This window comes from Lepus europaeus, chromosome 5 (genome assembly GCF_033115175.1).
Source record: "Lepus europaeus isolate LE1 chromosome 5, mLepTim1.pri, whole genome shotgun sequence".
Taxonomy (NCBI): domain Eukaryota; kingdom Metazoa; phylum Chordata; class Mammalia; order Lagomorpha; family Leporidae; genus Lepus; species Lepus europaeus.
In genome coordinates, this window is record NC_084831.1 from 152792574 (window position 1) to 152808708 (window position 16135).

The window sequence follows — 16135 nt, forward strand, 5'->3', positions numbered from 1 at the left end:
AATTAAAATAATTAAGAATTCTTTAATTACAAGGTTTTTTTTCAAATGCTAATTTAAAAATTAGGAAAGTTCCCATCTGTTTAGGAGATTAGCAAAGGCTTTATTAACAGGATAGCTTTTGAAAGACAAATTTTTTTTTTTTTTTTTTTGACAGGCAGAGTAGACAATGAGAGAGAGAGAGACAGACAGAAAGCTCTTCCTTTGCCGTTGGTTCACCCTCCAATGGCCGCTGCGGACAGCACACCGCGCTGATCCGAAGGCAGGAGCCAGGTGCTTCTCCTGGTCTCCCAATGCGGGTGCAGGGCCCGAGCACTTGAGCCATCCTCCACTGCACTCCCGGGCCACAGCAGAGAGCTGGCCTGGAAGAGGGGCAACCGGGACAGAATCCGGCGCCCCCACTGGGACTAGAACCCGGTGTGCTGGCGCCACAGGTGGAAGATTAGCCTATTGAGCCGTGGCGCCGGCCTGAAAGACAAAATTTTTATCTGTGTGTATTGAGGAGGGGACATTAGGATAGAAAAGGCAAAGTTATACCAGAAGTAGGAAAACCTAGTGGTTTACACAAACTTTAGCTAAATGTAGTATCCTTTCATTAAAATGTCAGCTTCAGGACCACCATGACACTGGCATCCCATATGAGTGCTGGTTCAAGTCCTGGCTGCTCCACTTCCAACTCAGCTCCCTGCTAACAGCCTGGGGAAAAAAGCAGAAGATGGCCAAAGTGCTTGGGCTCCTACAACCATGTGGAAGAATTGGAAGAAGCTCCTGGACCCTGGCTTTAGCCTGGTCCATCCTGGCTGTTGTGGCCATCTGGGGAGTGAACCAACAGATGGAAGATATGTCTGTCCTTTCTCTGTAACTCTTTCAAATAAATAAATAAATCTTTAAAATATACATACAAATGTATGTATGTGAATATATATATATATATATATATATAAATGAATGTCAGCTTCAAGTAGATTTGATAAGGAGGAGCAAAATCTATCAGGGAGAAAACCTGGGGCCATTCTGAGAAAAGTCTAGAATGAAAGGCTGGAGGGACATTTGAATTTAGTTACTAAGCAATGAGGAAATACCAACAGTTTGGGGACAAGATAAAGCTTAAGAGCCGTAATTTTTTTTTTTTTTTTAATTTTTATTTTTTGTCAGGCAGAGTGGACAGTGAGAGAGAGACAGAGAGAAAGGTCTTCCTTTTGCCGTTGGTTCACCCTCCAATGGCCGCCGCAGTAGGCGCGCTGCGGCCAGCGCACCGCGCTGATCCGATGGCAGGAGCAAGGTACTTATCCTGGTCTCCCATGGGGTGCAGGGCCCAAGGACTTGGGCCATCCTCCACTGCACTCCCGGGCCACAGCAGAGAGCTGGCCTGGAAGAGGGGCAACCGGGACAGGATCCGGTGCCCCGACCGGGACTAGAACCCGGTGTGCCGGCGCCGCAAGGCGGAGGATTAGCCTAGTGAGCCGCGGTGCCGGCCAAGAGCCGTAATTTAAGAATATAAACCATAAATGTTAAACTGGCCAAAAACAACAAAGATGTACAAAAGCAAGCTAAAAGGCCAGTGCAATAATCTGAACAAGAACTAATGCAGGCTCCAAGTAGGATGGCGGCAGCAGAGAGGAGGAGGGAAGGCTGGCAGCAGAGCGTGTGCCCAGGCCGGCTCCCAGACGGCTGCCAACAAGGTCTACCTCCCGGCCGTCTCCTTCTTGTGTAACAGCTCTACTCAAGTGTGGGCAGGACCCCGTGACTTGTTTCTAACCAACTGATAGGACAAAAGTGATGGGCTGTTACCTCCACGGTCACACTGCATAAGCTCACAACGTCTGTCTCGCTAGCACTCTGCAGTGGGCAAAGGGCAGTGAAGTAACGGCCTATCTACAGATTCACACTTAGATGGCTCCAAAAATACGGTGAAATTCCAAGAAAGGGTTGGACTATGTTCTCTATAGGTTGTGGAGAAAAACTGTAATGTGGAACTTGATTTTCTTGACATTATAAGTGAAATGTGTGGTCCATCAGAAATGTTTAATAAAACTTATGGGGGGGGGGGGGGCGGCACTGTGGCGTAGCAGGTTAAGCTGCTACCCGCAGTACTGGCATCCCATGGGGGCGCCGGTTTGAGTCCCGGCTGCTCCACTTCTGATCCAGCTCTCTGCTATGGCCTGGGAAAAGCAGTGGAAGATGGCCTAAGTCCTTGGGCCCCTGCACCCACGTGGGAGACCCAGAGGAAGCTCCTGGCTCGACTTTGGATCGGTGCAACTCCAGCCGTTGCAGCGAGTTGAGGAGTGAACCAGCGGATGGAAGACCCCTCTCTCTCTCCCTCTCTCTCTCTGCCTCTCCTTCTCTTTCAAATGTAACTCTTTCAAATAAACAAATAAATTAAAAAAAAAAAAAAAACTTATGAAGGCAGCCAGGAACAGATATAAAAATTGAGAAATCACCTGTACAAGAAAAGTAACTGAAACAACATATTGCCATGTTTTTCTCTACATGAAGGCCTAAGTAACTGGTTGAGCCTAAAAGGAGTTAAGGAACTTCAAAAGAAAAAAAACTTTATTTATTTGAAAGCCAGGAGTAAAGAGAAAGGGAGGGGGAGAGGGAATAATGGAGGGGAAGGGAGGGAGAAGTGGGGGAGAAAGAGAGAGAGAGATATCTTCCATCTGCTGGTCCACTCCCAAGATGACCACAACAGCCAGGACTGGGCCAGGCAGGCCAAAGCCAGGAGCCAGGGGATTCATAAGCGTCTCCCACATGGGTGGCAGGGGCCCTAACATTTCAGCCATCTTCCGCTGTTTTCCTAGGCCACTAGCAGGGAGCTGGATCAGCAGCGGAGTAGCTGGGACTTGGCATGGTATCGCAAGTGGCAGCTCAACCCCACTCCACCACAACCAGGAGTTAAGGAACTTTGAGATTAAGGTGTCAAAGGGACATAGGCCTTATTCTCATCCAATAGAGTCAGAATAAAACATTGGAGAAATACAGGAGCCAGATCCTGAAATTATTAAAGAAAGCAAGCAAGTACCCTAGATTCATAGACAAAGCATTAAAAAAAAAAAAAAAAAAAAGGTGAGACAAAAAGAAAATCGCAGGGGCCGATGCTGTGGCGTAGCAGGTAAAGCTGCCCTCTGCAGCACCGGCACCAGTTCAAGACCTGGCTGCTCCACTTCCGATCCAGCTCTCTGTTGTGGCCTGGGAAAGCAGCGGAGGATGGCCTGAGTGTTTGGGTCCCTGACCTGTGAGGGAGACTCGAAGAAAGCTCCTGGCTCCTGGCTCCTGATAGGCCCAGCTCTGGCTATTGCAGTCATTTAAGAAGTGAGCCTGTGGGTGGAGGATCTCTCTCTCTCTCTCTGCCTCTCTGTGACTCTGCCTTTCAAATAAATATATAAATAAAAAGAGAAAACATAACAAAATGAAATCACCACAGAGCAACATGGGAATTAACAAGCACCTCGTTCAGACTTCATCTGCACCGTGAACTCTATGCTACTCCAGCAGAGTAAGCCCTTCGGCATTGTAGTCTCATAGTTCTCTGACTTCATCCAACAGGCTTCAAACCAAGGGACCCAGACGGCGTGCACAATTCAGTGATTCTAAGTAAAAGAATCTTTCTTTGCCTCACTTGCACAATTTTGCCCCGAAATTCATATAATATAAAAATACCCTGGGGGCCAGCACTGTGGTGTAATAGGCTAACCCTCTGCCTGCAGTGCCGGAATCCCATACGGGCACAGGTTCGAGTCCTGGCTGCTCTACTTCCGAACCAGCTCTCTGCTCTGGCCTGGGAAAGCAGTGGAAGATGTCCCAAGTGCTTGGGCCCCTGCACCTACATGAGAGACCCATAAGAAGCTCTTGGCTTCTCCAGCCACTATGGCCATATGGGGAGTGAACCAGCTGGTGGAAGATCTCTCTGTAACTCTGCCTCTCAAATAAATAAATAAAATCTTAAAAACAAAACAAAATAATACAAAACCCTGGGGCTGGTGCTGTGGTATAGTGGTCTAAGTCTCTGCCTGAGGTGCCAGCATCCCATATGGGTGCCAGTTAGTGTCCCAGCTGCTCCTAATCTGATCCAGCTCTCTGCTAGTGGCCTGAAAACCAGTGGGATGCCCCAAGTCCTTGGGCCCCTGCACCTGTTTGGGAGACCCGGAATAAACTCCTGGCTCCTGACTCCTGGCTTCAGATTAGTCTGGCTGCAGCCACTGCGGCCATTCAAAGAGTAGACCAGCAGATGCAGGACAAGTTTCTCTCTGTTGCTCCCTCTTTCTGTCTGTGGCTCTGCCTTTCAAATACATAAAAAAAATCTTTAAAAAATATACCCTAAAGACAAGTTTTATATTTCCTTCATACTAAAATCTGGAAAAGATTTCAAGTCATCATCTATCATTATTTTTCATGTACTTAAATAAGGATTGTTCCTAAGACACAAAGTAAACAGCAAAATTAAGTTTAAAAAAATTTGAAACGTGTAGGCCTAATGCTTAAAAATTCAGAAAGCCAGGCAGAAACTTTACAACTGAACTTGTTGAACGTCTTACCTCGGAAGCCGTGGCTGCAAGGCTGACGCTGCTTGCCTGCCCATTCATGAGGGCCATGCTTCCCTCGTCAGTCCCTGGCCCTGTGGCAACAGCAACACACGGTGGACTGCTTCATGTCCAAGGCCACAGATGCATCACGTCTGTAGAATACAAACAGAGAAGTCAAAATGTGTCTCTTCCTGTAAGTTTAACAAATCCAAGCCTACCACCAGGCTAAGAAATAAAACACTTCAAGTTCCCTATGCTCTTATTTTTAAATTTTAGCTAAACCACTTACTCCAGGTTAAGGACAATTCCATACGCTTCTCTCAAATGAGAGACACCAAAGAGGCAGTGCTGCTATGTTGCTAATAAGCAAAGTAAAAGTGTAACTTCTTACCTCATAAGTGGGTATTGTGAAAAACAAACACCAAATTGCCTAGCTTTTGTCAGTTTTAAGCAAATAAAGCATTAAAAAAATACCTGCCATAATACAATAAGTTTTTAGAAATCCAAATGACATTCCAAAATCAACAACAGGCTTGCCACTGCTAGCGATTTAGTTTAACAAGATATCACAAATACTTAAAAATATTTTGGAACATGTGATTAAAAATACCAATATAAAGGTGTGTTTATTTGAATAGGACTTTAAAGTTTATGGAGTATCTTCAATCCATTATCATTATCTCATCAATTTTCACAACTACCAATGGCACTAATTAGGTAAGATATTATTATACCCTTGGAATATAAAGAGAGCTCCAAGGATACAAGTTGGCAATGAGGCACCAACAAGCAGACTCAGCCATTTAAAATTCTAGTCAAGAACATATCATGTTAATAAGATGATGATAACAGGGGGAGCTGGGAGTGGGGCATACAGAAACTCTGTACTCCTTCTCAATTTTTGCTTTGTAAATTTAAAATATTCCAAAACAAAAATTTTATTTAAAAATAAGTGAAATCTAGTCAAATAATGTTTCCAATATTTCTTTCCACTTTACTGGAAGTTGGATTATTTATGTGAGGTTCTAGTATCTTTCCACAAATAACCTATCATATAGCAGTGAGCAGTAACTTTGCCTCTCTAGGACAGAATTTCTTCTTCATAAACATGAAAGATCCTTTTTCAACTTTAAATTTCTATGATGTTCTTCATAAAAGAAATGATAGGTGTCTCTAAATTAGGTAGTCTACACTACATTGCATTTTAAAAACTGAGTTTGAAATGTCAGTAATTCCTTCAAGGCTGTCTCATTTCTGTGGAGAAGCAACCTAGCACAGTGGTTTGTTTATTGGTTTAAGACAGCCTCTACCTGAAGCCAGCAAACAGTAACTTCTCGGCGCTCAGGGACCTCATCCAGGAAGCACCTATTCCACAGAGCTGAGGGAGGAGCCGAGTCACATAGAACCCAGAGAGTGCTGGCACATGCCAGGGGTGCTATTAGGGTGGCACAGCTTCCATATCTACCTACTTAACCCAATCATGCTTCCGTGCAATGGAGCCTGCCAAATAAAGTCAAAGACAAAACTCTAGAACCAGACCTAAAGCACATGCTGGTGAGTCTGGCTAAAATCTTAACTGCAAACTCAATGAATGACAATAACTAATGGTTTGTGTTTCAAATGCTTAGAAAGTATTACTAATGATAACAACCTTCAGTCACAATTTAAATTTGTCTGCATTTCTTCAGATATAGCCTAAGCACCCTCTAAGAGCAGAATATCATAACAGAATTTAAAAATAAGAAACATTAAAAATGAAGTTTTATTTTTATTTTTAATTTTTTGACAGGCAGATTTAGACAGTGAGAGAGAGAGACAGAGAGAAAGGTCTTCCTTTCCGTTATTTCACCTCCCAAATGGCCGCTACGGCCGGCGCGCTGTGCTGATCTAAGCCAGGAGCCAGGTGCTTCTCCTGGTTTCCCATGTGGGTGTAGGGCCCAAGGACCTGGGCTATCCTCCACTGCCTTCCCAGGCCACAGCTGAGAGCTGGACTGGAAGAGGAACAACCAGGACAGAATCCGGTGCCCCAACTGGGACTAGAACCCGGGGTGCTGGCGCCACAGGCGGAGGATTAGCCTAGTGAGCCGCGGTGCCGGCCTAAAAATAAGAATTAAGATAATCAAGAACCCACTTAGAAAACCACTTTGGAAATGAATAAAGCACAGACATAGTGTAATTTCCTCCAATCTACACTACGTTATTTCATATGCTTCATTATCCACAACAACTCTGAAATATGAAAAACTTATTAACAATGACATCCTTGCAACAAAATGTTTTTGAATAATTTCATCTTACTCCCTATTCTAAGCATAAAATATGACATGAATTCATAAATCAAGAGCGCCCCCTAGTGCTAAGAAAAATATTGTACATGCTAGGGGATCCATTAACTACAGTACATATTAAATACCTAAATTTTATTAACAATATTTACTTAAAATCAAAAATAACATTAATACAATTATAAACTACAATCATAAAGAATAAAATTTTCTCCACATGTTTTTAATAAGACTTTCAGTTAAATATTCCTTGAAAATTAAGGTCATCTTAGAATTCTTTACATATTAAAAAACAAAACAAAGAATACCTTAAAGAAAACCTTCTATTTACAAAAGCACTTTATGTCAACAGTATTTAATAGTGCTAAAGCACAACAGAGGTTCCTGTGATACTGTAACATCACACTACAAGTCCTCAGACAGAAACGTGCTTTAACTACCAATGTCAAACACATTTTAAAATGTTTACTTTTCCTAGTGCTATAAATGGCACAATCATTCATAATGACTATCAACATCACAACAGCTGTTTTCAAAACTAAATTTATTAGTTTCTACTTATTCTCCCCTCAATTTCTAAAGATGGTTACTGTAGCTATCTTTTGGACTTGAACCCGAAAACAGGAAATCTGAAATGTGTAGATTAAATTCCTCGAGTTCACAGAACAAGATTATCAAACTGTAGGCATAATTGTTCAGCGTAATTGCCCACATTCTCAATAGTATTCCCAGTAAGGAACAATTTTTAATACATTTTTAAGGATTTAAAGTTAAACCAACAATTTCTCACTGATTAATCTCATTTCACAATTACAGTTGAATATTCTTTTCCAAAATAATTCATGCTATCATCACCAGGAATAGTATACCAAACACATTTAATCATCTTACAAAGCACTCCAGAAGAGTCAGGCACTACTATTATAAAAATTCAGTGAGGTGGGGCCGGTGCTGCAGTATAGCAGGTAAAGCCACTGCCTGCTTAGCCAGCATCCCATATGGGTGCTGGTTCCTGTTCTGGCTGCTCCATTTCTGGTCCAGCTCCCTGTTATCAGCCTGGGAAAGCAGCAGAGGATGGCTGCCACCCACACAGGAGACCTAGATGAAACTCCTGGATTCAGCCTGGCTAGCCCATGGTCGTTGTGGCCATCTGAGAGTTAACCAGCAGGCAGAAGATTGATCTCTCTGTTTCTCCTTCTCTAACTGACTTTCAAAATAAATAAATAAATCTTAAAAAAAAAAAAACACTAATGCAAGTAATTAGAGCAATTTCTTTGAAGCAGTGCAATAAAAAATTAATATGCTCATGCATTTTCAGCCCAAATTTTTAGTCCTAGGAATTCATCTTATCAAAATTCTAGAAGAGAGAAAATTATATAATGCTATTCAACCAAGCATTATTTACAATAATTTAAAAACTCAATATCAATGCATTTGTACACAACTACATTTCAAAAATTCAAATTGATACACTTAAGAAACAAAACCACTCTGTTGATGAGAATGTAAACTGGTCAAATGATCATGGGAAACAGTAGGGAGAGGCCTCAGAAAACTAAAAATAGATTTTCCTTATGACCCAGCTACCCACTCCTGGAAACATATCCAAAGGAAATGAAAGCAGCATATGAAAGAGTTACCTGCACTCCCATGTCTATAGCAGCTCAATTCACTAACATATGCTAACATACAGAACCAACCCAGATGCCATCAACTGATGACTGGATAAAGAAAATGTGGTGCGCGTGGGCGCACACACACACACACACAGAGGATAGAGTATTACTCAGCCATTAAAGGTGAAATCCTGGAATCTGCAACAAAACACATGCAATCAGAGATGATTATGTTAAGTGCAATGAACCTGACTCAAAAAGAAAAATATCCTGTTTTATCTTATTTGTAGTAGTTAATACATAAACTACTATAGTTTTAATGATCCAAGACTATTTCAAAATTTACTATATATGGGTGAATTCAACATCTTTTCATTTGATTAGTTTGTAGCCCTTGCCTATATTCCCGCTGAACTACAGTCTTTTTACTTTGTATTTACTTAGTGTGGCATTAGGTCGTTGACTATAATCTAAATTAAAAATAGGATCTCAAAAATCAAGAAAGGGAGGAATAGAAAAGAAAAAAGACAAGAGAAAGGAAGCAAAGGGGAAGGTGGAGGCAGAGAAAAAAGGAGGGAGTGGAAAGAGAGGGAAGAAAGTATCATGGAATTAGAATTGTATCTATGAACTACATTAAATCTATTCTCTTTGTGTGACTATCACATTAATATGAGCATTGTGTTATAATAATTATCATGCATTTACTGTGACCCTGAGAATCTAATATATTAATAAATTCCTTAAAAACAAAGAAACAAAAATAGCAGTGACAAGTTCAATGTCAGAAATTCAATTTCCTTACAATTTTCTTAGAAGCTTCATGAGAACAAAGGTAACAGAGTAAAACTGAAACACCAAAATTGCAATTAATTATTAAAAATTACACAATGCAATTTCCTTTCACATTAATTTCTACATAAAAATTAAAAATACGAAATGTGATGCCCTAGGGTGGGTGCTGTGGTATAGCAGATTAAGCCATGGCCTGCAACACCATCCCATATGGAAATGCCAGTTTGAGTCCCGGCTACTAGCTTTTGATCCAGCTCCCTGCTAATGTGCCTGGTCAGGTAGCAGATGATGGCCCAACTACCTGGGCCCCTAATACTCATATAGGAGGCCTGGATGGAGTGCAGGCTCCTGGCTTCAGCCTGGACCAGCCCTAATTGTATTTGCCATTTAGGAAGTGAACCAGTAGATGGAAGATCTCTTTCTTTCTCGTTCTTGCTCTCGCTCTCTCTGCCCCCTACCAGTCACTCTTTCAAATAAATAAATCTTAAAAAAAAAAAAAAAATAGGGGTTGGTGCCATGGCTCACTTGGTTAATCCTCCACCTGAGGCACCAGCATCCCATATAGGAACCGGATTCTGTCCCGGTTGCTCCTCTTCCAGCCCAGCTCTCTGCTGTGGCCCGGGAGGGCAGTGGAAGATGGCCCAGGTGCTTGGGCCCCTGCACCCGCATGGGAGACCAGGAAGAAGCACCTGGCTCCTGATCAGCACAGCACCGGCCGTAGCGGCCATTTGGGGAGTGAATCAACAGAAGGAAGACCTTTCTCTCTCTCTGCCTCTCTTACTATCTATAACTCTGTCAAATAAATTAAAAAATAAGTAAATAAAATAAAGTGATGCCAATTGGAGGTCCAAACAGACGTCATAGCATTTGTGTGAAACCATATGTGAAAGCTAAGCTTTATTGTCTTATTCCTTTTTTTTAATATAAGAAAATTAGAAATTAGGCCGGCGCCGTGGCTTAACAGGCTAATCCTCCGCCTTGCGGCACCGGCACACCGGGTTCTAGTCCCTGTTGGGGCAACGGATTCTATCCCGGTTGCCCCTCTTCCAGGCTAGCTCTCTGCTATGGCCCAGGACTGCAGTGGGGGATGGCCCAAGTCCTTGGGCCCTGCACCCGCATGGGAGACCAGGAGAAGCACCTGGCAGCGGCCATTGGAGGGTGAACCAACGGCAAAAAGGAAGACCCTTCTCTCTGTCTCTCTCTCTCACTATCCACTCTGCCTGTCAAAAAATAAAAAATAAAAGAAAAGAAAATTAGAAATTTGTCCCAAACTCCCCAACCCGTTGTTTCAATAATTGCAGCCATCAAAATGCTTTTTGACACAGTCAATACCGAGCTATACTGACGAAAGCTTAGTAACAGGCAGTTGTTGCTTAAACCCATTTCTGGAACAGTACTAAGCAAGGTCATCCTCACTATTTATCACTTAGAAAAAGTTCAAGTACTAACACAGAAATTTAGAAAGAATAGTTCTGCTGTATACCTGGGGTTATACAGGGTTCCTGCTCAGTACTCCCATGGAAGCCTTAGTGCATTCAGACTCTTTTTTTTGTCAAAATTCCACTGCTGTATTTTCACACTTGCTATTGTCTGTCTCCTTAATGAACTTTGATTTCCTTGGTGTTAAAGATCATATTCAAAAATAAAACAGGGAACAAAACATAGTGTCATAAAAGGCAGAGCTGCTGCCTGCAATGCTGGCATCCCATATGGATGTCAGTTTGGGTTTCTGGCTGCTCTATACTTCGAATCCAGTTCCCTGCTAGTAACCTGGGAAAAGGCAGCAGAGATGGTCCAAGTGCTTGGGTCCCTGCCACAAGAGTGGGAGACCTGGAGGAGGCTCCTGGTTCCTGGTTATGGCCATCTGAGGAGTGAACCACGAGAGAGAAGATATCTCTCTATCCATCTCTCTCTCTGACTTTCAAAAACATGAATGGATCTTAAAAATAAAAAATAGGCCAGCCCTGTGGCTTAACAGGCTAATCCTCCGCCTTGCGGCACTGGCACACCGGGTTCTGGTCCCGGTTGGGGCAACGGATTCTATCCCGGTTGCCCTCTTCCAGGCCAGTTCTCTGGTATGGCCCGGGAGTGCAGTGGAGGATGGCCCAAGTGCTTGGGCCCTGCATCCCATAGGAGACCAGGAGAAGCACCTGGCTCCTGGCTTCGGATCAGCGAGATGTGCCGTCCGCAGCGGCCATTGGAGGGTGAACCAACGGCAAAAAGGAAGACCTTCCTCTCTGTCTCTCTCTCTCACTATCCACTCTGCCTGTCAAAAAAAAAAAGAAAGAAAGATTTTTCAAGGCACTAAAAGTAACTGTCAACGCAGAATTCCAGACCCTTAAGAGGGGGGAAAATGAAGGCATTTTACACCATAAAAAAAATTTAGCCACAAAATTAGTCCATATGGCAAGCAATTAAGAATATATTCATGAAAAACTAATTTATCCCAAAGTAGAAAAACCTGTCCTAGTTTCTGCTCAACATTACAGCAGTTGAAACTAAAGCTAGGGGTAGAAATAATTATCTTAACTATGACTGCTAAGATGATTAATATTTTTGAATTATTGCCAAAGTTTAGAAGGTCAAAACTGAATTTACAACTATTTTTAAAACAATATGCTCTTATATAAAAAATGTAAACTTCTACTAGAAATTTGTTTTATGCAACAGAATACAAACACAGAAAAGTACAATAACAAAAGCTAACATTTATGGAGGGCTCTGTTCTAAACACCTTTTCCTTAAAAATACTCTCAATCCTCACAACAATCCTATGAGATAATAACATTATGTACCCATTTTTAGAGAACAGGGGACAGGTAATTTGCCCAATCTTAACAAGTAGGACAGGAAGATGCAAGGGAGGAAGAAAGAGAAGGGATGGAGAGTAAACTGTGATGGCTACAGCAGGACTTGTCTTCCCCAAATTCATACAGCTGTTTATTTTTTTTATAAAGATTTATTTATTTATTTTGAAAGAGTTTGAGAAAGAGAGATCTCCCATCTGCTGGTTCATTCCCCAGACATTTGCAACAGCCAGTACTGGGTCAGGCACAAGCCAGGAGCCAGGAGCTTCATCCAGGTCTCCTTGGATACAGGGGCCCAAGCGCTTGGGCCATCCTCCACTGCTTTCCCAGATGCATTAGCAGGGAGCTGGATGGGAGTGGAGCAGCCGGGACTTGAGGTGCTGCAGGCAGCAGCCCTGATGCCAGCCCCTCATGTAGCTGTTTACTTTGATGTCTCTGTGTTAAGGGTGACTGATTAAGAGTGGAAATGATCTAATTACGGCATCTGACAGGCAGGTCTAGTGAGACATGTTTAGGTCACTGGGAGTGTGTCCTCAGAGGGTGGTTCTCATGAGAAGGCTGGTTATCCTGAGCTCAGGTTCTGCCTAGGTTCTCTTCTTTCTAAGCACGTGATCATGCCTCTGCACCAGCCATGACCAGCCTCTACAGTTGTGAGGCTGTGGGGCCACCTGATCCTGAACTCTAATCACCAAACTCTAAGCTAAAATAAACCTTTCCCAGAGAAGCTCCTCCAGGGTATATTAAAGTTGGAAAAAGCACACTGAGCTGGTTCCTACTCCGATCAAGTGTGTAATATGGCCAGAGAAGGAAAGACTCGGGGACTGCTGCAGCCTGTCACTCTGACTCAGCTTCTGGAGTCACTGGATTTCTACAGCAGGACATGTAGAGGACTATTAAGAAGGCAAACTGAGAGCAGGAAGAATGAAGCAGAAGCAACATCAACAACAGCACAAATTCCAAAGTGAGGGCAGAACAGAGAGAAGGTGCAATGTGGCCCACTGGCCTGCTGGGTGCAGAGAACCCAGCAGAGGGTCTCGGCTGTGAAGTGCACCTTTGAAGGCATAGGCACTAGCCGTCATTGAAGTGTTCTGAATAGGGAGGTAACTCTGGATACCAACGCCTGTACGTCAAGGCTGAACATGCCAGGGGTTCAGAGAAAGCCAACAACCAACAGTATGCTCCCCCAAAACAAAGGACTGAAGTCTGCTTCCCCAGTCTCTCTTCTTCAGGACCCTCTTCTCTCCTTAGTCTGCTTCTCACTATATGAAATCTAAAATCTTCTCATAGTTATTTTCTACACCTTTAACTTCACTCACGCACTCGCATCCTGCATCACCCAGTTCACAATTCAGAATCTCCAATCACACAGAAACAGCAATCTGTGACAAATTATACTTAGAAAAAATTAATGCAATTCCCATTAATTAATTAACGACACTCACCACAATCCACCCCAAAGGGACAGGGGAAGCAGCACGGTGTAAAAGCATGTGGCACATGAGTATCACTTTTAGACTTCACTCAAGTGTACTGTGCTGGTTAACTACTTCAGTCAGGACAAAAAGGACACGAATGTCCAAACTTACAGTACTAAGCCAGTGGATTCAATGCTGAGAGATCGCTAAGGAGAGATACCACCTTAGCTCTACTGACTAATTTCTAAGTATAGGCTCTGAGAATCTCTTGTCTGAAATGCTTGGGGACAGAAGTGTTCAGACTTTGGAGTCTACTAATTTTGGAATATTTGCAGTCTTTACCATTGAGCAATCTCAAATCTGAAAAACCTGAAACTCAAAATGCACCAGGGGCCAGCACTGTGTTACAGTGGGTTAAAGCCTGGTCTGAAGCACCGGCATCCCATATGGGCGCCAGTTCTAGTCCTGGCTGTTCCTCTCCCGATCTAGCTCTCTGCTATGGCCTGGGAGAGCAGTAGAAGATGGCCCAAGTCCTTGGGCCCCTGCACCCACGTGGGATACCCAGAAGAAGCTCCTGGCTCCTGGCTTCGGATTGGTGCAGCTCCAGCCGTTGCAGCCATCTGAGGAGTGAACCATTGGATGGAAGACCTCTCTCTCTCTCTGTCTCTACCTCGCTCTGTAACTTTTTCAAATAAATAAAATAAATCTTTTTTAAAAATGCACCAAGACAGTGCTCAAAAAGTTTCAAATTTCAGATCATTTCACATTTTGGATTGGGGTGCTCAACCTGTACATATTAAACCTGAATGTTATTAATTTATTTGAAAGTGTACAATGTGGAATTATCCCCAGTTCTATAGAGCTAAAGGACCATTTATCCTTAGTATGTAATTCAAGGATAAATTTATTCTGAGCTATACTTAATCAAAGCATTTTTAAAAAAGATTATTTATTTGAAAGTCAGAGAGAACAACAGAGGGAGAGAGAGAGATCGAGATCTTTGATCCGCTCGTTCACTCCCCAGATGACTGTTTGAAACAAGGAGCCAGAAGCTTCTTCCAGTCCTCCCTTGTGGGTGGCAGGGGCCTAAGCACCTAGGCCATCCTCCACTGCCCCTCCCAGGCCACCAGCAGGGAACTGGACTAGAAGAGGAGCAGCCAGGATAGAAACCAGTGCCCACATGGGATGCCTGCGTTGCAGGCAGCAGCTTCACCCAGTATGCCAAGATGCTGGTCCCAAGTACTTCTTTTCTTGAATATTTATTTATTTGAGCGGCAGAGTTAGAGAAAGAGAGAGAGAGATACAAACATAGATAACATACATACATACATACATACATACAGGGAGAGATACAGAGAGAGGAATTCCATTCTCTGGTTCACTCCCCAAATGGCCACGCCCGCCAGAACTGCGCCAATCCAAAGCCAGGAGCCAGGAGCTTCTTCCAGGTCTCTGACATGGGTACAGGGGCCCAAGCTCTTGGGCCATCTTCCACTGCTATCCCGGGGTATAAGTAGAGAGCTGCTTTGGAAGAGGAGCAACCAGGACAAGAATTGGCACCCATATGGGATGCTGGCACCACAGGCGGAGGCTTAACCTACTATGCCACAGAGCCAGCTCCCTCATCCCAGCATTTTTTAAATAGTAGTAAACGTGGATAAGAACACATCCTGAAGCTGTCCAAAAAGAAAAAAAAAGACAAGACAGGTTCTGGACAAACTTCAAGCACCAGTAAGCCAACGATAATGATAGGTACAGCAATTTTACATATCACCCAGGTTGCAAAAGAAAAAAAAATTGATAATACCTGAAATAATCTACATATTTAATAAACAGTTTCATGTAAAAAATAAATAAATCATTTCCCAGTAATGTTTATGCATCACCTACCAAATTATTGTTTAAGTTTAAATATCTATTTATAGCCTGCAGACATATATTTAATTTCTAAATATGTTAGGCACATATACAAAATGTGTGAGAAAGATGATTTCCCAAATAAACTAAGCTAACATCTTAAGTTAGAGGGAAGAAGATAAAGGTAGTACAAAACTTTAATTTCTTACGGTAGACACCTTAATATTCTCCTTGAAGCAGAGTGCACTGTATCAAAGGCAATAGGAAGAAAAAAAAACTGTCCATATGGAATGTATCTCACTATCTTTAAAATAGGAGAAATTATTTCTCAAAGTTTAAAAAAAAAGCTTAAAAATAATGAAGCTACTTAATTCACTTGAGTCAAAATTGCTAACATTAAGTCAATAAAATGAAATTCTACAAAGAAGTCTTTCAGATGTCGTTTCATTGTGTTTGTACTAAAGTGTAAAAGCATTGAGCTGATCCACTGTACACTGTACACTGGCCCACAGCTACACAGCCCATTTACCTACTGAACAGCCTGAAACTAAGACTTTCAAATGACTAAATATCAAAGGGTGAAAAAAAAAAACCTATAAAATAATGCATTTAAAGATTATGTTAAATCCTGTATGGAATTTGCTAGGTAGTTCTAATACACAAGCACTCTGAGATCCCTTATGCTACTTGACCCAAAGCATGAATATAGGTTAACTAGAAATTCTTCAACAGAATGAAGTTTAAAGCCAAATAAATAAATAAATAAGCCATGTTCTAAGCATTTCTATTCTGTTTTTTTTTTTTAAAAAAATATTTATTTGGGGCTGGCACTATGGTATAGTG

At 42.4% G+C, this 16135-nt stretch overlaps 1 protein-coding gene across 5 annotated transcripts in view; it reads right to left on the reverse strand.

Annotated features, from left to right (window-relative positions):
• Window positions 1-16135, reverse strand: part of RALGPS2 (Ral GEF with PH domain and SH3 binding motif 2) — a 183134-nt gene that overhangs the window by 136989 nt on the left and 30010 nt on the right. For 4 of the 5 annotated variants that reach the window (XM_062192965.1, XM_062192961.1, XM_062192963.1 and 1 more), the window contains exon 2: window positions 4533-4672. In XM_062192965.1, coding sequence (XP_062048949.1) covers window positions 4533-4589 — 57 coding nt within the window. In that variant the 5' untranslated portion in view covers window positions 4590-4672. Of the gene's footprint in view, window positions 1-4532; window positions 4673-4809; window positions 4831-16135 lie in introns of those variants that run through there. The other variant, XM_062192964.1, reaches the window with a different exon arrangement.